Source organism: Blennius ocellaris (genome assembly GCF_963422515.1).
Source record: "Blennius ocellaris genome assembly, chromosome: 22".
In the NCBI taxonomy this organism is placed as follows: Eukaryota; Metazoa; Chordata; class Actinopteri; order Blenniiformes; family Blenniidae; genus Blennius; species Blennius ocellaris.
In genome coordinates this window covers 4,593,688-4,617,934 of record NC_137671.1, presented here as the reverse complement: position 1 = coordinate 4,617,934, position 24,247 = coordinate 4,593,688, and the positions used below count along the sequence as shown (strand labels likewise).

Below are 24,247 nucleotides of genomic sequence, written 5' to 3'. Positions count from 1 at the left end.
GCAGTTTGCCAGAAACCATGTGGGGGGGACACAGCTAACGTGGAAGAAGGTGCTCTGGTCAGACGAGACCAAAATGGAACTTTTTTGGCCGAAATGCAAAACGTTACGCGGAAACCGAACACTGCACCTCACCCTGAACACACCGTCAAACATGGTGGTGGTAGCATCATGCTCTGGGGGTGCTGCTCTTCAGCAGGGACGGGGAAGTTGGTCAGAGTTGATGGGAAGATGGATGGAGCCTCATACAGGGCAATCTTGGAAGAAAACCTGTTGGGAGTCTGCAAAAGACTTGAGACTGGGGCGGAGGTTCACCTTCCAGTCAAAGTCCCGACCTAAACCCCGTCGAGAATCTGTGGCCAGATCTGAAAACTGCCGTTTGCAAATGCTCTCCATCTAATTTGACTCAGCTTGAGCTGTTTTGCAAAGAAGAATGGGCAAAAATCTCAGTCTCTGGATATTGACTCCGGGGGGGGCGGAATACTTTTGCATGCTGCACTTTTCAGTTTTTTTTTATTTGTGAAAGAAATTTAAAGTCATGTATAATTTCCTTTGTACTTCACAATTGTGCGACACTTTGTGTTGGTCTTTCACATAAAATTCCAATCAAATATATTTGTTTGTGGCGTGTAATGTGACAAAATGTGGGAAAGTTCAAAGGGTATGAATACTTTTGCAAGCCACTGTATTTGCCTTTGCTGCAGCCTGATTTGCTTCAGTCTGGTTGAAACGAGTCCGATAAATCTCCCGTTGTCCTGCAGTCTGAAACACATTCCTTCTTTTCATTTTTGCTAAAACAAGACAAGAACACGATTTGAAAGTCGCTGATTCGTTTCCTGTTGAGCCTCATTGAAACGTTCTAATAACAGTCATTTGTTGGCACCTGCTTCACAACGGTTGTTTTTAGTTCGCAGTTCTTGGGAGTCCAGTTAAAACGTTTCAGAATCGTCTTGTTTCCTTTGCTGCAATGTAATCCATATTGACATCTCGTGTTCTCGTCCTTGGCGGGGCGTTGTGAGAACGAAGGCACATGTCCACACATCACTATGAACACTGCTCAACATATGCCAGCCCTTTAGGTGGCGCTGTGACTCACCAACTACACCAAAAATGCAGAAGAATTGAATTGCATCAGTCACTTCTGCTTGGATCAATGTAATTGAACCCAGCACACAATTGAATCCTACTTTTTTTTTTGGCCTTTGTTTGGAGTTTTCTAGAAAACTGGAAGGTTAAAATCTCATCAGTTGCTAAAATGTGAATAAACCAGCAAATAACCTCCTTGTGTTTTCTTATCATTTGCTCCAGTACAAATGTATGACCGTTGTTTTTTTTTTTTTTTGGGGGGGGGGGGGGGGGGGGGGGGCTGCTGTGGCTTGGTTTAATCACCATTTCTGCTTGTCCACATATTCTGGTTTCGTTTAAACTTTTCTAAAAGCGCAGGCTGTCTCTGTCTGTGGCCTCTCTGAATTCAGGTGGGTTATGAAATTCTGCTTCTGAGGGCTAACAGGAAGTGCACACAATACCGAGAGGAAGCGCCTTTAAGTCCTGCCTTTACATGTGTTTGATTCTATGTGAGGTCTCCTGACTGGCTGCTCCGTTTCTTCGATAAAAACCGTCAGTGGAGAAAACACTTGATTTCTGTCAGAAAGATTTATTTCCAAATGCACCTTGTGTATTGCTTTCAGTTATCCATGTCATACACATCTTTATATTGGATAAAATCATGTAAAAACAAAAAACAAAGCAATGAAAGTATTCTTTTTTTAATCACATTTTTGTTTGTTGTGAAAAACCAGATCACCTTCAGATAATTCGGGGTAATAAATTCAAAGCGATGAAATATCAGCTAAATGATGTAAAACAAAATAAAAAAAACAACACTGGTTTCAGCCAGTAAGAAACAGGCAGCTTAACATCATATTGATAAACCGATCATGCACAAATTTCAATCATTTTAAGAGTTCCACTTTTTGGCAGATGAAACACTTCATCAGATCACTGACCGTACGTGATGACATCCACATATTTTACCAAATGGTAAACAGAGATTCTCAGATGCAATGAACTCGTATAGTTTTGTTAAACACTGTAGCATTTGCAGTATTTCTGGAATATACAAAGACAATGACATTGCGTTACACTTGATACAACGCAGTTAGTTCCAATAGAATGACAACAAATACCTCTTCTAAGTAATAATTAGATTTGTTTAAAGGTTTATTCCTGAAACACCCTCAATTGTAACAGATTCACTGGTGGTCTTGTGTTAGTGAGTCAAGCTCATAACCAGACTGTATGTTCCTGAGCCAGAAAGGACGTATGTCGTCAAACTCCTGTAAAATCCAATGTATGGCTTATATGGTGTGTCGTGGCGGCTCTGGAAGGTAAACGGTACACTGTGACTCCTTAAACCACACAAAATTCAGCTCGTAAGTATTGCAAATCTGACTGGAAACATGGCTCCGTTGCAAGACAGCCCAAGAAAAAGTCCTTTTCACAAATTCCTAATGGTGCCCAAAGTTGTATTTTGAGTTTCTTTCAAGTTAACTTGATTGGCAAAAATCTCCCGGCTCCTTTGTAGTTGATCTTTCGACAGCCGTTACAATCAGTGGAGCCGAATTTTCCCCATCGTTGTTGGTGCACGGACTGAAGTACGGCAGGAGCTTCTCAGTGAAGCCGCAGTCGTCGAAGGTGTAGAGGTGATCTGCCGTATCGGCGTCGTAAAAGGTGACCTGATTGTCGTCGTAATCCACAAACACCGCTACCTTCTCGATGCGGGACTGCACAGTTAGGGACACTGAAGGGTCGTCGATGGCCTCGTACTCGTCTCCGTTCCTCAACCAAATCGTCCAGAAGCCGTTGTCCGGGCAGAGTGTGATGTCTCCTTTTCTCTCGATGGACTCTTTGGCCACTCCAACAGTCCAGGCATTCTTTCCCTTAACCTGAACTTCATAGTAAAATTGCCCCGAGGAGATACTCTGCTTTCCTAAGACATTGACGCATCGTCTGAACCTCTTGGGGTTGTACGGGAGTTTCTGCCGCACGTCTCCATGATGGACCTGTTTCCCATCGCCTGACAAGATAAGGTGTGGATGTGATGTGTCGGGATCCAGGGTCACCTCTTGTGCAAACTGCCGGATCCTGTCCAGCTTGGCTTTCATTCTCTCCTGGTCCTCCCTCTCTTTGTGGGGATCTGAGGTCTTGACAGTGGTTTTGGGATTTAGAGAGGAGATGGTCAAAGGAGCTGAATTTTTGCCTCCCTCATTAGTGAATGGATTGAGGAGCGGGAAAAGTTTCCCAGAAAAGGAGCATTCTGTAAAGGTGTAGAGGTGATCTGCAGAGTCTGCGTCATAAAATGAAACCACACCCTCCTCATAGTCCACAAACACCCCCACTTTCTGAAGATCTGACTTCACAGACAGGTGAACTGACGGGTAGTCTATCGCCTCGTATTCATCTTCATTTCTTAACCATATTGTCCAGAAACCATCTTCTGGGCTGAGTGTGATGTTTCCCTTTCTCTTACTTGACTCTTTGGCCACTCCCACAGTCCAATCTGTCTTCTGTTGTACCTCAACTTCGAAGTAGAATTTTCCTGAGGAGAAACCCTGCTTTCCCAAGACATTGAAACATGCATCAAACCTCTTGGGGTTGTCTGAGAGGTTTTGTTTAATGTCTCCATGATGAACTTTTTTCCCATCACTCGACAGGACAAGATAAGGATTTGCAGTATTGGGATCCAGAATCACCTCCACTGCAAACTGCTGGATGCTCCTCAGTTTGGACTTTTTTCTTTCTCCGTCCTTTGTTGCAGGGTGATTCTCCGGAGAAATGATCAGTGGAGCCGAATTTATGCCATGGTCATTGGCACTAGGGCTGAAGAATGGGTGGAGTTTCTCCGTAAAGGAGCACTCTGTGTAATCGTAGAGGAGATCTCCGGAATCTGCATCGTAGAAGGCGATGATACCTCCTTCATAATCCACAAAGATTCCAACTTTTTGCGGTTTCTTATGAAGCGAGAGTTGTACTGGATGGTCATCGTTAGCCGTGTACTCGTCCTTCTTTCTCAACCATATTGTCCAGAAACCGTCTTCAGGGCTCAGTGTGATTTTCCCCTTCCGATTGACCGACTCACTGGCCAGTCCTAAACTCCAGGCAGTCTTCCCCTTGACCTGCACCTCGTAGTAATGTTTGCCAGAAGAGAAACTCTGCTTACCTAAGACATCGACACACCTATCAAATCTCTTAGGGTTTTCTGGAAGCTTCTTTCTCACATCACTATCGTGTACTTGCTTCCCATCATCAGACAAGATGAGGTAAGGATTTGCTGTGTCGGGATCCAGAGTCACCTCCACCGCAAACTGCTGGAGGCTTATCAGTTTGGTCTTATTGTCCGATGGACAATTTACAGGAGTAATGATCAATGGTCTAGCATTTTTACCTTTGTTGTTATCACTGGGGCTGAAGAATGGGTAGAGTTTCTCTGAAAATACACACTCATTGTAGGAGTAGAGGAGATCTCCAGAATCTGCATTGTAAAAGGAAACGACTCCTCCATCGTAATCCACAAAGATTCCCACCTTATGAAGCTCCTGTCTAATGGAGAGACTGACTGGACTGTCATCATTGGCAGTGTGCACATTTTTTCTCAAGCATATTGTCCAGAAGCCATCTTCAGGGCTCAGTGTGATTTTTCCTTTCCTATTGACGGTATCACTGGCCACTCCCAAACTCCAGGCAGTCTTTCCCTTCACCTGAACCTCATAATAATGTTTTCCAGAAGAGAAACTCTGCTTCCCTAAAACGCCACCTGACTGCTCAAACCTTTTAGGATTCTTTGGGAGATTCTTTTCTACATCGGTGTCATGTACCTTTTTCCCATCATCAGACAGGGCAAGGTAACCATTTGCAGTGTCGGGATCCAGAGTCACCTCCACTGCAAACTGTTTGACATTCCCAAGCACCACCTTCTTTATCTCCTCATCCTCCTTCTGGTTCACTCGGCAAATTACAAGGGGTGCGGTATTTACGCCTCCATCAATAGTGCTTGGACTGAAGAAGGGGTGGAGCTCCTCCATGAAATGACATTCGGTAAAGGAGTAGATTAGATCTGAAGAATCGACGTCATAAAAGGAGATGACACCTTTTTCATAATCCAAAAACACCCCCACCCTCTGAAGATGTGACTTCACAGAGAGAGAACGTGAAGGGTCATCAATCGCCTTGTACTCGGTTTTATTTTTTAACCTAATTACCCAGAAACCATCTTCAGGACTCAGTGTGATGGTTCCCTTCCTGTTGATAGACTCACTGGCCAGCCCGACAGTCCAGGCAGTCTTATCCTGAACTTGAACCTCAAAGTAATATCTTCCAGAGGAGAAACTCTGCCTCCCTAAGACATCCACACATGTGTCAAACCTCTTGGGGTTGTCCGGGAGTTTCTTGTAGACATCAGTGCAGTAGACCTGCTTCCCATCATCAGACAGGATGAGAGCGGGATGTGCTGTGTCGGAATCCAGAGTCACTTCAACCTCACAATCCTGTGCCTCCTTCAGCTTCAGTTTCTTTCTATCATACTCTTCTTTTAGAATTCCGGAATCAGGAGTCAAGATGTGATCGAGTGACGCAATGATCAAAGGTGCAGAATTTTGACCACCATCGCAAGTACAAGGACTGAAATATGGGAATATCTTCTCGGCAAAGGTGCAGTTGGTAAAGGAATGGAGAAGATCTCCCAATTCTACATCGTAAAAGGAAACCAGACCATCCTCGTAATCGACAAACACTCCCACCGTCTGGAGCTGTGACTTGACCGAGAGGCCAACTGAGGGATCTGTCTTTGCCTTGTAGTCATGTCCATTTCTCAACCATATTGTCCAGAAGCCTTCGTCAGGACACAGCGTGATGTCTCCCTTTCGTTCAATCGACTCTTTGGCGACTCCCACGGTCCAAGCGGTCTTTCCTTTCACCTGAACCTCAAAGTAAAATTTCCCAGAGGAGAAACTCTGCTTCCCCAAGACATTGACACATCTTTTGAACCTCTTTGGGTTGTATGGAAGTTTCTGCCGCACGTCACCATCGTACACTTGTTTCCCATCTTTGGATAGAACAAGTGCAGGATGTGCCGTATCAGGATCAAGAGTAACCTCCACTGCAAAGTGCTGCATCTTTGTCAGCTCCACCTTCTTCTTTAGGATGTGGTCAAGTGAGGTGATGACCAGAGGAGCAGAATTCTCCCCACCGTTGCTGGTACAGGGGCTGAAGTATGGGAAGATCCTCCCTGAGAAGGAGCAGCTGGTGAAGCTGTACAGAAGATCTGCAGTGTCTGCATTATAAAAGGAGACCTGACCTCCGTCGTAGTCTACGAACACACCCACTTTCTCAATGCAAGACTTCACAGAAAGAGGCACTGAGGGCTCATCAATGGCCTCGTATTCTGTCTTATTTCGTAACCAAAGTGTCCAGAAGCCATTGCTGGGATTCAAAGTAACACTTCCCTGTCTTTCAATGGTCTCCTTGGCCACACCCACTGTCCAGGCAGTCTTGTGTTTAACCTGGGCCTCAAAGTAAAACCTCCCAGAGGAGAAGCCCTGCTTTCCTAGAACATTCACACAGCTCGTGAATCTCTTGGAGGTCTTTGGGACTTTCTTGTACACTTCAGTGCAGAACACCTCTTTTTCATCATCAGACAGAACGAGGGCGGGATGTGCCGTGTCTGGATCTAGAGTCACCTTCACTGCAAACTGCTGGACACTCTTCAGCTCTGCCATCTTTTGTTCGGAGTCTTCTTTTGGACCCTCAGAAATGCATTTCCTCACTTTCTGCGGTGGGTTAACTGGCGTTAAGATGAGTGGGGCAGAATTCTTCCCCTCGTCATTTTTGAAGGGGGTGAAGAATGGGTAGAGCGTCTCTTGGAAGTCGCAGTCTGTGAAGGAGTAGAGATGAGCCGCCGAATCCACATCGTAGAAGGAAACCAGACCTTCCTCATAATCCACATACACCCCTACCTTCTGAGGCTGGTTCACAGAGAGCTTGACTCGACTGTCATCGTTTGCTTCATACTGGTCTCCGCTCTTCATCATTATGGTCCAGAAGCCTTTCTTAGGTTTGGCTGTGATATCTCCTTTTCGTGTGATGGACTCCCTTGCCACTCCGATTGCCCAGGCTGTCTTTCCTTTTACTTCAACCTCAAAATAAAACCTCCCGAAGGAGAATCCCTCCTTTCCTAAGACATTAACACATGAATCGAACCGCTTGGGATTATCTGGGAGTGTCTTCTTCTTGTCACTGTGATGTACTTGTTTCCTGTCTTTGGACAGGATGAGGTGGGGATGAACAGTGTCGTCATCGAGAGTCACCTCCACTGCAAACTTCTGGACGCTCTTCAGGTCCACTTTGGCCTCTTTTCGGTTGTGTTCTTCTTTCTGACCACCAGAGTCTTTCTTCAGATCTAGAACAAAGTGAGGCACACACATGATTTCTCTTTGACACTTCATTCATGACAGGATAGTTTCACAAGTCTCTAACTAATGTAGTCCTAAGAGGTTCACCTTAGTTTTAGTCAAATTCATCTGAGAAGAAAAAGTTTGGAAGTCCAAACAGAATTTGGTCTTCCTCGTTCTGTTAAATGCTAGTTACACTGCTGGCTGGCTGCCTGATTTTTTTGTGTGTTTTTAGCCATTTCCTTCTGTATACCAATTTTAGTAAATGCTTATTCTATGTTAAGGAAAATATGAAAATATGCATATCTTTCAGAAATAAACATGATTTACATTTACATATATACCTGCATATATATACATTTGCACAATAACAGCAGAAATAATATAATGGTAATGATAATTTAAGCTAAATCTGAATTTGCATATTAATATATATATGTTTGTTTGTGTGTGCATATAATCACATATTATATAAGATAAATAATATATTGAAATACATTAATGAAATGAAAGCGAAAAAAAATAAGAATATACCAATTAGGAATTTTAGCTGTTTTAATAGTTTTAGCTATTTAGTTTAATCTATTGTAGCCGTTTTTGCCATTTTTATTTTAATTATCTGCAGTTTCAATAGTTTTAATTATTTTTAGCTGTGTTACCATTTCATCTCTTGACATATAGCCTTTCAATTCATCTCCACATATCAAGGAGGTATTCTTTTGTCAAAGCTGACCATGAGGTGGCACTGTTGTTTTTTGTTTGTTTGTTATGAAACCACACACACATGCATGCAGAGAACAATATTCTATAAATGTTTGTACGCAGTCACTGTGCACATATTCATACATGAACTGTACATACATATGCACTGGTGAAAAAGAAGGCTTTGGGTGTGACGGTAATGGTAAAGTTGAGTATGCATGATGAATCCTGCAGGGGGCAGCAGACCGGATGTGCCCTCCTGTAGAGGCAGTTAGTGGAGGTCACCTGTAAGTCCCGATCCACAGCTTTCCAACTCGGCCACCAGGTCGGTTCTGTGGACCTTGTTGAGGATCTTCATGGTGACCCTCAGTGCTTCAGGCTCGCTGTATTTCTCTGCAATGATGTCCGCCACGTCCTCAATGGTAGCATCCTCCAGCCGGGACTCAGGGATGCCATTCAGCTTCAGGAGCCACTTGAACTCCCGGAATTGTTTGCGGTTGAGCTCCTGGAGAACGCGCCAGATATTCTCCCGGACACTCGACATCCTGGCTCCTTTGGACCTACAGAACAAATGAGAGATGCTGAGGAATCTGTGATGGTTCAAGCTGCTCTCTGAATATGAAATTGTCTAGATTTCCCAAGAAATGTTGCATTTTACTTTCAAGAACCTAAATATTACTGTAGCCATTTTAACTTGAATGTTGAAATTCCCCAACAACTTGAAACCTAGGCCCTGTCCACATGACAACGCCATTGCATGTAACCATATTTTTTTAGGCCAATTCCACACGGCACAGCAGTCAACAAGTCCAGTTGAAATACTTGCACCAAGCAAAGTCTTCGGCAGCTTACAGTTTTTAGCAGCTCACAGTGTCCATCCAAACTTTTAGCAGTAAATGGCTTTGCGAACAGTTAAACTGGTTATGGCTAAATGTTGCAGCTAACAGTTAGCAGTTAATGGGATCCGTCTCAACTGTTTCGGAATTGAGCTCTAACTGTTAGCAGCTAACAACGCAGCTCACAGCAGCTTATGGGGTTTGTCTTAATTGTTTCAAACGGTTGGTCTCTGTTAGCAGCTAACAGTTAGCTTCTAACTGTTTGCGGTTCACTTGGGGGGGGCGGTGCAGTTCATTCTTCTCAGATGAACTTGACTAAATAAATTCCACTTTAGACTGCAGTAAAATACAAATAGGAAAGTTATTTTCTGTTGTTGAATAGAGGTGGGTACCTTCTCCTTCTCAGGAGCTTAACATCAATCCATCTTCAGTTCCGCTGACGAAATCTGATGAATCCTGAAAAAGATGGAAGATTATCAGTCTGTAAAACCTGCTCAAGTCCTGATTATACCCAGCAGCCAGTCTTTAAGGCGCCGTTTACACAACAAGTGAAGACACGTCGTTTTGCATTTTCTTATCAGAAAAGTTTGAAAATGTAGCGAGCGTGCCAATTGGTGCTATTCGTTGTTTTTGTAATGAAAACAAACACACACACACACACACTACAATTTACTATAAACATTAATAATGGGAGAACGCAGACGTACTCGTTGGCAGACAGCCAAGTTGGATTGTTGTTACAGTGTCTTCCAACTATAAAACCACCGAGTCCCAGGAGAACGTGGACCGGAAATCATGACACTCTGGAGGCAAACATTGTTATTGTCCATCGACTGAGCATGTGCAGAAGAAAAAGACCGACCCAAGCTAAAGGCTCACTTCACTCAGCCAGGATACAGACACACAGAAACTTCCGAAAATGCTAACGCTAACAGTTTTCTCGGTCACCAGAACAGAGACAGCAACTTTCAGTTCGCTTCATGTTTGAGCTACGGAGGCGACAAACGGAGCGGTGACGCTTTCAGCTCAACGAGTTCAACAGAAATACAATAGCTTTGGCGACATTGATGCTAATGCTAACTGCCAGCTCAGCTAGCATTACAGAGAGAAACCGCTGCTGACACTGCCATCAAACATTGGTCCAGGAAGCAGGACGGATTATGCCAGTGCTAAAGTTCACTGATGGATCAGTAAATAAAAAATACAAATGTCTCTTCATACAAAAACGCAGGTTGCATTCATTGTCATGGGTAAAATTTAGATGTAGATGGATAGAATTTTATTGTCTGACTCAAAGGGTACCAGAAATGTATTTGACAGGACTCAAAAATGGCTAAATACGTACACATAAAAGGCATCAAGAACAGCAATACTCATAATATTAGTAATAAAAGACAATATACAATAACATTATTACTTAAAATAACCGAAAAAGGAAAGGGCCGGCTGCGAGTTGTTCAGTTCTTGGAATTATGTTTCCTCTGCTGTTGAGGGTTGTGACTGCAGAAGGAATGAATGATTTTTTTGTATATTGTTTTTCTGGCCAGTGAGGCTTTGTATCTTCTGCCTGATGGGTGGAGGGTGGTGGAGTGACGGAGGGGATGGGAGGGTCCCTCTGTTTTCAGGATGGCTTCCCTGATCACGGAGCGCTCGTACAAGTGGGACAGTGGAGTTTGTGCCGAATTGCTGCTCTGTCCCGGTCCACAAAGCACAGCACCCTTGTCTTTTGGATATTTAGATCCAGTCATTTCCCCCTAAAGGTTTCATTACAATTGGAGTTTTCGTGGACATTTTTCGAGATTCTTCACGCTCCAGCCTTTTCACTGTTCACAGTCTCCGTGTGCTTCAAACTGTTGGAGCAGTTTGAGCTGTACCAACTATTTCTTTTGAATCGTTTTACCCTTGTTTCTTTTTAGGATCTTTTTTTTCCCTTTTTTCCTTCCCTCCATGTTTTTTTTTTTTTTGCCCTTTTCTTTAATCCTTTATCCTTTTTAAAAGAATGTTTCTGTGTTCTTATTTTTTGTTTCCTTGCGTGTGTGTGTTTTTCAGCTGGTATTTTTTTTTCCTGAAGATGAAACAAGTTTTGTGAATCAGCGTGGAATGTAACTAAAACTTTAAAAGGCTGTTCACGCTGCAGCGCAAAGGCCCGAGTTACTCAAAATGTGTAACTAATTACATGTGACCCTTCAGTGATTTGTTGTGGTTTGAATTGCATCACTTCCTGTTGCCATTTCCTCATTTGGTCATATTGCCTCACTGTTTGATGGACGTATGAGTGTCCTGCAGGGCTTCACAAAGTACACATTCCTCTTTATTGACGTCTGCTCATGTTCGACTCGACGGCAAACGTTGTGGTGTGAGGCGACACACACACACACACGTCTTCCTGGCACTGTGAGGACCGCTCGCCTTGTTGTTCACTATAATTTACACTTAAAAATATGCAGCTCAGAACAACTCTGACAGAAACCGGTTGGAACTCAAAAACCCCCCACCCCCTCCCCCACTCTGCACGCTCCTTAAACCGTAAAAAGTCGAAGGCACGAAGACTCACAACTCCTAAAGTGTGTGTGTGTGTGTGTGTGTGTGTGACATGAGTGTGGGTGAACTCACCAAAGTTGTCCCGCGATTTCTTTCCGTGCATATCCAGACGACTCGCTCCGTGTCGGTAGACGACGGCTCCTTGCTGGATAAGAGGAGCTCGTCTAATCATACTTTCGGTTTCTGCTCGTTTCCTGATTCAGAGGGCCAAGGGAGGGGGGATGGGGGGGGGGGGGGGGGGGGGGGGTGGGGGCTGGCCTCCGGCCTCCTATTATCTCTCGACAAACATCTGTGCCGACCCAGAGGCGTTACGCAACATTTTTCCATGCCTAGTAGTAGTAAAAAGTACTACCAGCAGTATTACAGTACCTGTAGCATTAATAAACTATGAGTAAAAGTGCTTAAAAAAAAAAAAGTAAAAGTACCAAGAATAATAAAGGACCAGTAGTCATAACAAAAGTACCAATAGAAGTACTACTAGTTGCTCAAACAAAATGTAGAGCACCATTCAGACACAAGGCAGTTCACAGTGATTTCCAAAGAAATACAGTGAACACATCAAAGTCTGTCAAAGAAATAAAAGAAATGCATTAAAGAGAGCAATTCATACTCGATTAAGAGTATGAAATACTTTTAAACCTCACATTCTCTCTCTCACACACATCCTTTTCGTGGGATCATAGTAATTGTAGAAAAAAATTTATTAATCACAATAAAGAATAAGTTAAATGATCAGAAATTGTTTAATAGAATCGTAAAAAAAAAAAAATGTAGTCACAGTAATAAAGTAACAATAATAGTAATGGAATATCAGTAAAACTTTTATTATAATCATTAAAAGTGCCATTAATTGTAATGGAGGACCAATAGTGAAAATGAAGTACCAGTCGTAGTAGAAAAAAGAAAGTAGGGTATCAGTAAAAGCACCAGTGTGTCAATGTGACTAAATGACACTGCTGCATAGATCCACAATGGTTTATTCCACCAAGCTTCCGTCATCGCTGGAGTTCACCAGGAACCCAAAAAGAGTCATCTGAAATGTAGGATGGTGGCCCTCCGAGAGCGTGATCGTGACACAGCTGCCTTTGACTTTGCTGAAGATCTTCTGAGTGCTTCTACTGAATGAACCCGACACCCTTGCGTCTGATCAGATCTAATCCTTATGACTGACGGGGCAGATGATGAGAGGGGCGTTTTGTCCACCCGTATGGGTTCCAGGACAGAAAAATGGAAGGAGTTTCCCCTTAAAGGAACAGTCTTTGAAATAATGAATGATATCGGCAGAGTCCACATCAAAAAAAGAAATCGACTTGTTGTCGTAATCGACGAACACGCCCACCTTCTTCAGCGGACTCTTCACACTGAGGTGAATGGCGGAGGCTATGTATTTCCCTCCCGCCCTCAAGCCGATGGTCCAGAATCCGTTCTCGGGTTTCACGGCAATGGATCCCTTCCTGTTGACGGACTCCTGGACGACGCCTAAGTCCCACGAAGTCTTTCGTTCCACCTGCACCTCGTAGTAAAACCTTCCAGAGGAGAAACTCTGTCTCGCCAGAGCGTTGATGGCTACGTTGAATCTGCCGGGACTGTCGGGGAGGTTCTGCACCACTTTGCTGCTGTAGACTTGTTTCTCGTCATTGGACAGGATGAGATTCGGATGCGCCGTGTCGGGGTCGAGCGTCACGTCCACCGCAAACTGCTGCGCCCGGGTCAGTTTGGCCTTCGCGAGGTGCGTCTCCATCTCTTGAGTGAGCTTCTCCTTCATTAGAGTCACCGTGGTGAACACGGTGCGTCCGTATGGCGGCTGAGACACGCTGACCTCCGTCCACTTCTTCCCAGAGAACTGAGGGATGACATCAGACTGACCCTTGCTAGCTAGCACCGACAACTCCCGTTCCAGCTCTTGGATCAGCACGTCGGCCTCTTCTTGAGTACTTTTCTGCTTTTCCTCAATCTCTGCCGTGAGATTCCGCAGGCTCTCATCCAAAGACCGATGCAAAACAGCAAAAACTCTCCCACTGTTCCTGATCTGTTGCTCTGCCGACTTCCTGCTGGTTTCAGATGACTTCTTGATTTCCCAAATCTTTTTCTGTCGTTCCTCCATCATCTGCTGGATTTTTGCCTTATTGGTTTGACTTTCCTGCTTTTGGATGCCTGAAACAAGGAGGGGAAACACATCTGGTCAGCGTTTTCCTTGTTAAAACATGCGTTGGACCTCGGTTGAAACTTGCCAGAAAATCTGCAGTTTGAAAGTGGCCAAGTTGTTTTTTTTTTTTAATTTTGGGCTCTTTGTTGAAACCAGAATTGCCCATAAGGAGGAGGACCACGAAAACATGAGATTTTGATGGACAACACAGGAAGCGATGCTCACCTCCGGTTTGTAAGCTCTGCGACAGATCGTTCCGATTCAGCTTCTCTAAGATCTCAGCAGTGATCTTCAGAGCTCCGTCACCAAGATATTTCTGGACCATGAGGTCCACCGTGTCCGGCCGGTCGGCTTTTTCCAGCCGGGCCACCGGGATGGGACCGCCGGCCACATCGCTCCACTTCAGAACAGACTTAAATTCTTTGAACTGTTCGTCGGTCAAGCCCTGCAGGACCCTCCACAGTTGTTCTGTGACTGTTGTCATCCTAAACCCCTGAACGATTGGAATAACCTCAGTTACCAAACAGTTACAAACCATGACGAAGAATATAAATTTTTTTGCAGCATGTTTAAACAATTTTTTTTCATGTCATTTTAAAAATAGTAAAAAAAAAACCTCATGATAGCTACAGCAGCTACAACAGGAAGTCACTGTCATGTTGGTTTGAAGAAAAAATTCCAATTGTTTACATGTTTACATGTCTATTTTTCCTATCTCGTGTGTTTTTGTATTAAATTCTGTTATAACATGACAAAATGCATCCAATTGCCATATCAGAAAATACTATGTAGGCAGATTAAAAAAAATATTTTTTGGACTCAGTTTCACATGGCTGCTCCTTGGTGGCCATCTTGTATATTGGCCGCCATATTGGATGCTCTGAATGTCCAGTAGTGTTTCCACACCCAATTTAAATGTCACGATAGCAAAGGAACTCATCGTCTATCCGACTTCGAACTCTGTTTGGAGGTATATGTATCAATATTTTTACAAGGAAAGGGCAATCTTGCTGCCATCTTGGAAAATGGCCACCATGCTGGAAGGATTTTTTTCGTGGCGAACCACTTTGTCTCGCATACAATAAACTTTTTTTTGTGCCAAATTTCAAGTTTGTATCATAAAATGAATGAATGATTGAGTCACCTGCTCCACGAGGATCCCTGCAGCTTCTACCAGGTGAGTTCACACCTGGTGGGTTTGGCTTCTTGTCCAAACGGCTGTCCTTGATTGTCTTCGTTGCTGCTGATGTGTACGAGTCTCTGACGAAGCCAAGAACACATCTCGCGTCTTATTGATGAAACAGTCGGATCTCGTCCAGACACGTTGGATCTGATCCAGAGCTGCAGATATTTCAAACATGTCGCATCACTGTTGTTTTTGGACTGAATTATCGCTAGATAATAACTTAAATATGATTTGCTTACTATGAGTTACACCGCCCCCCCCCCCCCCCTCCCGTTTGTTTACTCAGAAACACATTTCAGCAAGTCTCCTCGTCTCAGAACCTTCCACGTTAAAAAAATAATTAAATAAAACTGAAGCATCCACAGTACATCACTCCAGACCAGTTTGAATTACAAACCAAGCAACGGATGAAAAATATTTACTCACTTCTGGAGCTGGAAGCACGACTGGAAACGGCAAGAAACAATGTAGTTCCTTTCATGAAGTTACAAGAGTCTGACTTGGATTTTCATTTTGAGCTTGAAAGAGGAGGAGCTGCTTCCTGAAGTGTGAAGCCAACCAATCAAACCAGACTGAGACGGAACGGGGGGGGCGGGGTTTCCCGCCGGTAACATGATCATGTCAGTAGGACTTGCCCCCTCATAGATATATACTGACTAGATGCCGCCTTACCAGGCTGCTCTATAGATGTATAGATACATTAGGGCTGTAAATTCACTTCATTAAAAAATTCACTCAGCTTTGAGTGAACAGTTTCCAAGTTTGGCAAAATGAAACAAACATCTGTCTTATATCCACTAAAATTACCTGTTGGAGTGCATGTCCACCGCTTCGACAATCTAAATGTTTCTTGATAAGAAGTTTAATGCTATTACATGAATAAAGTTGCAATAATATACTGTAATATCCACTAAAACAAAAAGAGAAGGCTCACAGGAGACCAGGGCTCTCCAACCTGCTGCTCTGGAGCCATGTGTGGCTCTTTAGCTCCCCCTAATGGCTCATTGAAGCTGTCTGAAAATGTCATGTTTGGAAAAAAGTTGTTCTCCATTTTATTTGGACATATTTCTTTTGTGGACTCTTAGATTCTATAAATAATTGAAAAATGTCAGAGTTAACAGTCTAAAATGTCTAAAATTACAAAAATAGCAACAAAAAAAGCAAAGATGCCTCAAATCAGTATATTAAAAAAAGAGAAATAAACAGACTGTTCATAAATTTCACATTTCTGAAAGTTAAAATTGCAAAAACAAAACAAACAAAAGAATTAACAATAATTAAAAACTGAGGCAATTAAGAGTATGAAATACTTTAAAACCTCTCATACTATCACTTTTCAGTAGACCGTAGCAGCAGAAATTGAATAGAAATTAAATATCATGAAGAATAAGTTTAATAGTAATTGTTTAAAAGTACTGATAGTGGTAAAAAAAAAAAAAAAAAAGTTGTTGTAGTAATAACGTAGCAGTAATGATAATAGAATACCAGTAAGACTACAATAAATTGGAATAAAAATTATCAATACAATTATTGTTAATTGTAATAAAGTACAATAGTGAAAATATAGTACCAGTAATAGTAAAAAAATAAATTAAAAAAAAAGTATGCTATCAGCACCAGTGTGTCAGTGTGATCAAATGAGACTACTGGAAAGAAAAAACTGAGACATCAATAGTTAAAATCCCCGTTAATCACTTCAACATCAACGTACTGATACGACACTTCTTTCTCCAACCCAGCTGTTCATGTACAGGTGGGTTTTTTTGGTTTTTTTTTTAATGTCTGAAGATCCAAAGTCATTGACGCTGAATCACTGATTGCAGTGACGGTAGGGACGGAAATCCAAAACCTGTTCATTTTGAGAACCGGTTCCCAGTGTTCCAGTTCCTTGCAATCATCTGCCAGTTTCGCAAACGATTCTTTTGTCGGTTCCAGTGGGGGTGGATGACGTCGCCGCACATGTTGTGTAGCGACGTCATTCACCAGTGCGGCCAGGAGGAAATATGGCACAAACACAAAATACATTTCAGGACAACAGGGCAACTTACAAAGTGGATGTTTCATCAAAGGGAGGAAATGCGGCCAATATGCAGAAACATTTGCGAACACAGAGCGTTATATTTCAGCTCGCCACGACAATATTATGTAATCAATGCGTACATGTAGGAGTTCAGGGTTTTTAGAACCATGAGTGTGTCATTCAGTTGTTGTGTAGATCCTGATTATTTACTGTTAAGTGAATAATTTCCACCGTCTGTGGCATTGTGTGTTAATTGGCCACAGGAACTGTTAAGCATAGCGATAGCGTAGCATAGCAGTCCTTTGCTGGCATGAAAGCAAATAAAAGACACACTTCCACGCCGCAGAGCAACGCAGCCCAGAGATTTAAAATGAAATACAGGGTCTTGTGTAAATCACACGGGGTTCAAAGTTTATTCTAGTCCTGCTAATGTTAGCGCTAACGACTAACGAATAGTTAGTATGCTCAAGAAATGCTTTGGTAACCTACAGTGAGGCTGTAGACATTGTTAATCACAGCTCGGATTGGGGTCGTGACCTTAAAACAAGGCAAATCGCTAGCCCTGACTAATTGCTAGCCCCGGCTAACTGCTAGCCCCAGCTAACTGCTAAATGTAACAGAGGTGGAGTTTTAATATTAGCCTCCTGTGTTAACAACACAGGAGCACAATCAAAATCTCCCATCTTTGCTGCATCTTTTAAAACAAGGTTAACAGCTACCCTTAGCTAACTGGGCCTAGCTCTGGCTAACTGCTAGGCCCGGTTAGCCATGGCTAACCACTAAATTTAACGGAGATGGGTTTGTTATACTAGCCTTCTGTGTTGACAACAATCTAAACCTCCCAGTTTGAGCGATGCTGATTTGAACAAAAAAACTAAACGACTTTCAAACTCCAAAACACACGGATTTCCGGGTGAGGACCTAAAAATGATTTAAAGACTATTTAAGGGAGCCTGGATATATGAGAACACATCCTGAGGAGCTTCACTGAGCCTTCCGAGTGAAGAGGCGGGAAGAGGCGAAGGGGAGGAGGAACAAAAGAGCCGCTCCCCGAGGGAACAGGTAGAGCCGGCCGGATTGTTTCCAGGCCCGAGGGAAATAACCCGTCTTGTCTTTAGTCGGCCGAGTCGCTGAGGACGAAGCAGGAGCTGAGGCAGCATGGCTGTGAACAAGTGCGTCAAATACCTGCTCTTCATCTTCAACCTCCTCTTCTGGGTGAGTCAATACACACATTTGAACAGGTAGAAAAGCTAAAGTTGTCTTTATTGGTGGCTTTTTTTCTCTTTTTTAAACTTTTAACAGGCTTCTTTCTTTGGTTTTTATTGACATTCACTCATGCGTTCGCTCAGATTTCTCAGTGGAATAATTGCTCTGCTCATATTTTCAGTTTAGTGAGTCTTTATTGCAGAAAAACTAACAGACGACGATAAAAAAAAAGAATATTAAAACTCATAATAAACACCGTCTCCAGTGACTCCGGAGTGCAGTTGTTTACCTGACGCCATGTTCCTTTGGTCTGATTGACACCTTTGTCATTTCATTGTTGGACAGCACCCGTCTTTTCGTAAACTTGTATAAATAAATAAATCTGTGATCGCAGCATTGAGAGTAAGACACGCTGTTCGTCACAAAGAGCTGACTGGCTCTGGTCCACTGGGAGACCTGCAATACTAAACGCTGAGAGAGAAAAAAAAAATGCAGTCAAACAGGTTGTATGGCCTCATCTCAGTCTCTCCCTCTGTCAACAAACAGGGCCCCTCCCCCTCCCCCTCCCCCTCCCCCGCCATGTCTTCTCATTCATTCACTCAATTTGTTAGTGAAAATTTTTCCATCAATGTTGAAGGTCAACCACTGAGAACAGAGAATTAAAAAACTTGTAAACCTGAAATACACGTTATTTATTCAATTAGTTGCATGTGGCTTTAAAATTCAGGACCTTGGAGGTTTTTTCTTTTTTTTTTTTCGCAACCTGTGTTGGATGTAAACAAAGTGAGGTCGGCTTTCAGTGGAAAGTTTTGCATCGTGTTTCCACAGCTCGAGCTCAGATGTTATTGACAGATACACCAAATAAACATAAAAGAATGATTTGTTTATACCCGTCTCGTGAAGTGTCCCTCCTGCTTTTCTCATATAACTGAATTTAAATGTGATATACCATCAGTACATAAACAATATAAGTGTTCAAGGCTAAATGATGAGATTCGTGGTGCTTTTGGAAATATTTCCTCAGTTGACGTTTGAGCCTCGAAATGGAAAATCTCTGCGTTTTTTTTCGAGGATTCACAGCTGTGAGTGAAAAACGCCTCCGCAGCAGCAGCAGCCTGGATTATTTCTCAATAGATCCACGTTAACTAGATTACAGTAGACATGTCTCCAGCTGATGATGACGATGAGGCCTGGTCTTCACTGTAAATGTCATTAAAGTGGTGCCTTGTTTTGCAATGTGTGGCTCTGCTGTCTGACTCTGGCCACTGTCGTGGGAGGAAGATGCTCCATAATCTGGATGTTAGTGGGAGGAAATCTGGACTTTGGATGGCCAAACTACTTTTTCCTCTCAGATTTAAAGTCCTGATAAACATTTAAACAAGCAGCTCAGCATTTCAATGCTTTTCTACCCCTCGTCTCCTTCATGATCTAAGGTGTTTTATTTTCTCAGCGGCAGTGTTCGTGCCAGGTCAGGGATTGTCCGCTCCCTTTGGGCAGGTGTGGAATCTCACCCGGACCCTGGTCCGGACCAAAGAGGTGAACTCTGGTCCTCCTGAAAACGTTGGTCTATGTTCAAGTGAACTGCGGTCCAGTCCGTGGACCGCGTGAAAGCGTCAGGGACTATCCAGGAGACCGAGAGAGACGTAGAGCGCAGAGCATTCTGGGTAGTGAACAAACAAAAGCCTGGTTTCCACCGAAACCGTGTGCCGGTGCGATACGATACGGTTTTTCCGTGTGTTTCCACTGACAGAGGTTGTGGATAGTACCCCAAGGACCACGTCCAACCGTTGCCATTTTTCGACAACCCCTCCATTGAGATATCGAGCACATGGATACAGTAGCGTCAAAGCAGTTTGTTAACTCGCTTTATGGTGCGACACTGCCCCCTGGTGTTCCTCCAGACGCTCCAGCGGGAGCTGGTTTTCCATGTGTCGCTGAGAATGGAGGCTCACAGCTTCACTCAAGACGCCCGAGCAGCGTCGTGACAACCGTGTTCCGCTCTGGTCACCTCATGATGTCATATACCTGCGCGGTGACGCGCCCATTCACAACCCTGCCTACATTTTACATGCTTGAATTCCATCGTCCTCATAGATTTCGTTGATTTAATGTGAGAACTGACATGGTTTTAATGGATTGTCGCTTAAGTTCTGCTAATTTAGTGATTTTTTTGTTAACGTCTTTTCCGTCTCTTCAGATCTGTGGGTGCATCATTCTTGGCGTCTCGATCTACCTGAAGGTCAACAAAGGCGACAATGAGGTGAGTTTCTTGTTGAAGCAGTTTTTGCTTTTATCTTCCATCTCAGCGACGTTGACATGATTTGATAACATTTCCTGAACAATCCAACATGCGGCACAAGATTTAACGACCAAAACTGTCCTTAGTTCAGCAGAACTAAAGCAGTAGTGGTTTTCAACATATTCCCTGTGGTACACCACCCACTAACACTCTTTGTAACGTTTGACAAACACGTTTTTTTTTCTAATTACTACAACCAACACATCTGAAAGAGTCATATCATCTGTACAAAAAAGATCTTGGCTCACCGTTAACAACAGAAAATCAAACTAATGCTGTACCCACATACACCACCCGTTTATGTTGAATATTTCCGAACGAATCCAGCGTTCCCACTTCTATTACATCAGCTCAGAAAGTTACAAAAGTGAATGTTTTAGTTAAGGCTGCAACGAACGATTATTTTGCTAATCGATTGATGTGTAAATGTTTTTGAGGGTTTTACCTGACTGAGTCATTTGAATCCTACTTTCATGAAAGGAAAAGAAAAAAAACGATCTCAACACAACTCAAAACGAATGCAATGTGCAACATTTGACACAAAGATTATGTCAAAGGAACATGAACCTTCAAACACCCTGAAAAGCCACTTTTGTTTTCGATTTAGCGTTTGACTCCGCCCCTTTCTGCTCTCAGATTACAGCCGAAGCCCTTCCGGGCGTCGACCTGCTGATCGCCATCGGCGTGATCATCATGTTGCTCGGCTTCCTGGGCTGCTGTGGTGCCATCCGGGAGAACCGCTGCATGCTGCTCCTGGTAAAGACGTCACACTTCAACTCTCGCACAACGTTCCAAGTGAAAACGCCCCGTCGTTTGTGCTTTTCGACGTGGAAAAGCTTCACCCTTTACGCGTCAACGTTCTGGAGTCAAAAGACGCCCGGGACACAACGCACGTTTTGTGTTTTCGCTGGGAAACGTCAATTAAACAGGGTCTTAGTGACTATGTCTCGATTTTTATAGCCACGTAAGAGGCCGATATGTCATGACAACCCCAGATGCTACGACGTAAAATGTTATAAGATTTAAAAAAAAAGATCAGACTTCATTAACACCACATGGTGAAAGTCAGTCAGCAGAGTTAGGGTTCAACTTTGCGCAAACACTCGCTATGACGGCAATAGATAACTGCGGAAGTGGACGAACTGTGAAGAACTTTTGTCAAATCCGCTGACATCGTGATATTTGATGTTGTCGTCTGTGCCCGTCAGTTCTTCATCAGCCTGCTGGTCATCTTCATCCTCCTGGTGGCGGCCGGGATCGTGGGAGCGGTGGGGGAGAACCAGGTGAGAACTGAGGAGCGCGGCGGCGGCCGTTTTCCTGGGGGACCTTTGCATTGACGTTTGACGTTTGACGTCTGTCCACAGCTGAAGGACTGGTTGAAGGAGAAGCTGGAGAAACTGACGCCGCTGTCCAACCAGCCGCAGAACATCCGGGACGACATGGAAGAATTACAGCGAGAGGTAACGTGAAAAAACCCCCCCCAAAACATCACATCCAAAACTCCACCACGCAGGATTGTCCTCTGAGACATTTCCCTTTCTGGAAATATGAGTTGTATGGGGAAGTCTCCGAGCTGACGGCCACCCATTGGACACCACTGGTGTTTAAGATTAACTGGTCTCCCTGTTAACTGGTGACTTCCTTGGCGTCCCTTCACAGACCCAATATCGTGTCATCGAGGGTTTAGCCAATCCCTCTCAAGGTAGACCCGTCCCTTGACTCCTCCCACAATCAGGCCGCTCTGCTCTGGCACATGGCACCACGAGAGGAAGTACTTCCTCCTCTTCCCATAGATGGGCGTGTGTGGGCGGAGCCAGTCCAGCTCACACAGACACAGAAGATTCTGAATGCAGCTCTGGCGTTCTAAGAATTGGAAAAGTGGAAGCTAACAGCATGCTAGCAGGAAGCTAACCACATTCTAACAGTAAAGGTGCTTTTCCACAACCAGTTTTATCGCCTCTCACTTCAGTTTCAGTTGTTTTCCATAACAAAATCACTTCAGCAAGGGCGGTAACCCCACTTAGTAGCAGCTTGCGCTAAAATAAGGCAAACAAATGGTACGATTCTTTAACCGCATTTCTATTAAAGTTTAAACAGCGTTTGCCAGGACAGCTCCGGATTTCGGGCTGGTTTTTTTAACATACACGGCTGGAAGCCAGTCACCAGTTAACAATGAAACCAGTTCATCTGAAACACCGGTGGTAAGATAACTGTGTGCTAACAGCGAGTTACCACAATGCTACCAGTGAGCTACCATAATGCTACCAGTGAGTTACCATAATGCTACCAGTGAGTTACCATAATCCTCACAGTGTGCTAACAGTTAGCATGTCCCTGCAGCTGCGGTGCTGTGGTTTGGTGAATGGACCGTCTGATTGGACCAGCATCCCAGACTCCTGTCGCTGCGATGCGTCTCTTTTGCCGGAGGACTGCGGCAACAACGGGATTTTCACCACGGTGAGCACACGCACAAACTGATCAGCCCACAGGGGAAAGTAATCTGATTACTGACAGTGTAACGATGTCGCCCCACAGCCATGCAGCGACAAGGTCGTGGAGGTGATGCAAAGCCACTCCGAGATCACCTACGGCATCGCCTTCGGCATCGCCACCATCATGGTCTGCACACACACACACACACACACACACACACACACACACACACACACACACACACACACACACACACAATTATTCATCATTAATAATAATTTCAAATTCTCCATTAAAAAAAAGAATATTTAAAAAATGTACTGTGCTTAATAATTTAAAGATAGTTTTTGTATGAGACAAAAAAAAGTAAAAATAGCTGAACAACAAGAAATTTTAAATACATAAAAATACTTTTTTTTTTTTTAGATCAACAATGTAAAATTGTGTGAAATTCAATAAAACGAGCATGAAAAATGTTTCGTCCCCAGATTTTTGGGATGGTGTTGTCCATGATCCTCTACTGTCAGCTCGGCAAGAAGGACGGCGGCACCACCTCGTCCACCGCCGCCGCCTGACCGCCGCCCGACAATGACCAATCAGCAGCGCCGCCTCACGAACCTTCCACCGTGAAGCAACGTGCTGGTGTTTCCCAAATGACTTTGCACACAATGTTTCACATCACGGGACAAGACATTATCAATTTGGACGTTAGAGGAAAAGATATTTTTAGCCATTTTTGTAAAATGAGCAAAATGCTGATTACACTTTTAGTTTTCACATGCTAAATCTTCCACGTGTCTAAATCTAAGCTTGGATATAGTTTTCCATAATTCTGATGAATATTGCAGGATTTTTTTTAGCTATCTAAAACAGAAATGTTCTTTTTTTTTGGGTGTTAGTCAATTTAAGTCAAACTTTTTTAATTGTAGTTTTAATATTATTATAAGATTATGATTTGGTGGTGCTGTTGAGCTTCCGGTGCATTTGTTTTGTTGCTATTTGTGACTAATAAAGTGAAATTTTTGCATCTTTAGGACGCAAAAAGATTCACTTTGTTTGTGTGTTACAAACATTTAATTAAAGGTGTGAGTCGTCGTTGTGGAACAAACACTTGTGGTTTTCTTTGACTAAAAGTGTGTGTGTGTGTGTGTGTGTGTGTGTGTGTGTGTGTGTGTGTGTGTGTGTGTGTGTGTCTTGGCGCCACCTACTGGTCACATGGTGACTCGACACACGACTGTTTTGGTGAATGTTCTGTGAGCTGCTGTGAACCTCCGCTGGGATTGTGTTTATGCTTGTCTCTCGCTCGCTCGCTCGCTCGCTCTCTCTCTCTCTCTCTCTCTCTCTCTCACACACACCAGTTATTTTTAGTCTAAAGTCAACACAGCGCTGCTTTAATGACTCCCCTGGATTCCTCCACAGATTCCCTCTGTTCAGAA

At 43.5% G+C, this 24,247-nt stretch overlaps 2 protein-coding genes across 2 annotated transcripts; one reads left to right on the top strand and one right to left on the bottom strand.

The window, feature by feature from the left end:
• Positions 1-1,669: 1,669 nt before the first annotated feature.
• Positions 1,670-14,905, bottom strand: LOC308146649 (uncharacterized protein). Its single transcript, XM_080518552.1, has 6 exons — positions 14,812-14,905; positions 13,893-14,160; positions 12,693-13,675; positions 11,488-11,498; positions 8,430-8,704; positions 1,670-7,450 (listed from the first exon to the last, which is right to left on the bottom strand). Exons 2-6 carry the CDS (start codon positions 14,149-14,151, stop codon positions 2,544-2,546), a joined length of 6,435 nt encoding a protein of 2,144 aa, XP_080374678.1. The 5' UTR covers positions 14,152-14,160; positions 14,812-14,905; the 3' UTR covers positions 1,670-2,543.
• Positions 14,906-17,994: 3,089 nt separating this feature from the next.
• tspan9b (tetraspanin 9b) lies at positions 17,995-23,913 on the top strand. Its single transcript, XM_080518114.1, has 8 exons — positions 17,995-18,088; positions 20,277-20,339; positions 21,015-21,134; positions 21,587-21,661; positions 21,743-21,838; positions 22,719-22,835; positions 22,914-22,997; positions 23,300-23,913. Exons 1-8 carry the CDS (start codon positions 18,032-18,034, stop codon positions 23,384-23,386), a joined length of 699 nt encoding a protein of 232 aa, XP_080374240.1. The 5' UTR covers positions 17,995-18,031; the 3' UTR covers positions 23,387-23,913.
• Positions 23,914-24,247: the final 334 nt, after the last annotated feature.

Coding starts and splice junctions, on each gene's coding strand:
- LOC308146649 (XM_080518552.1), bottom strand. CDS start 14,151: ATGACAACAGTCACAGAACAACTGTGGAGGGTCCTGCAGGGCTTGACC. Junction 13,676..13,892: donor GCAGAGCTTACAAACCGGAG/GTGAGCATCGCT, acceptor TCCTTGTTTCAG/GCATCCAAAAGCAGGAAAGT. Junction 7,451..8,429: donor CTGTGGATCGGGACTTACAG/GTGACCTCCACT, acceptor ACTTTGTTCTAG/ATCTGAAGAAAGACTCTGGT.
- tspan9b (XM_080518114.1), top strand. CDS start 18,032: ATGGCTGTGAACAAGTGCGTCAAATACCTGCTCTTCATCTTCAACCTC. Junction 20,340..21,014: donor TCAACAAAGGCGACAATGAG/GTGAGTTTCTTG, acceptor TTCTGCTCTCAG/ATTACAGCCGAAGCCCTTCC. Junction 21,839..22,718: donor TGGAAGAATTACAGCGAGAG/GTAACGTGAAAA, acceptor ATGTCCCTGCAG/CTGCGGTGCTGTGGTTTGGT.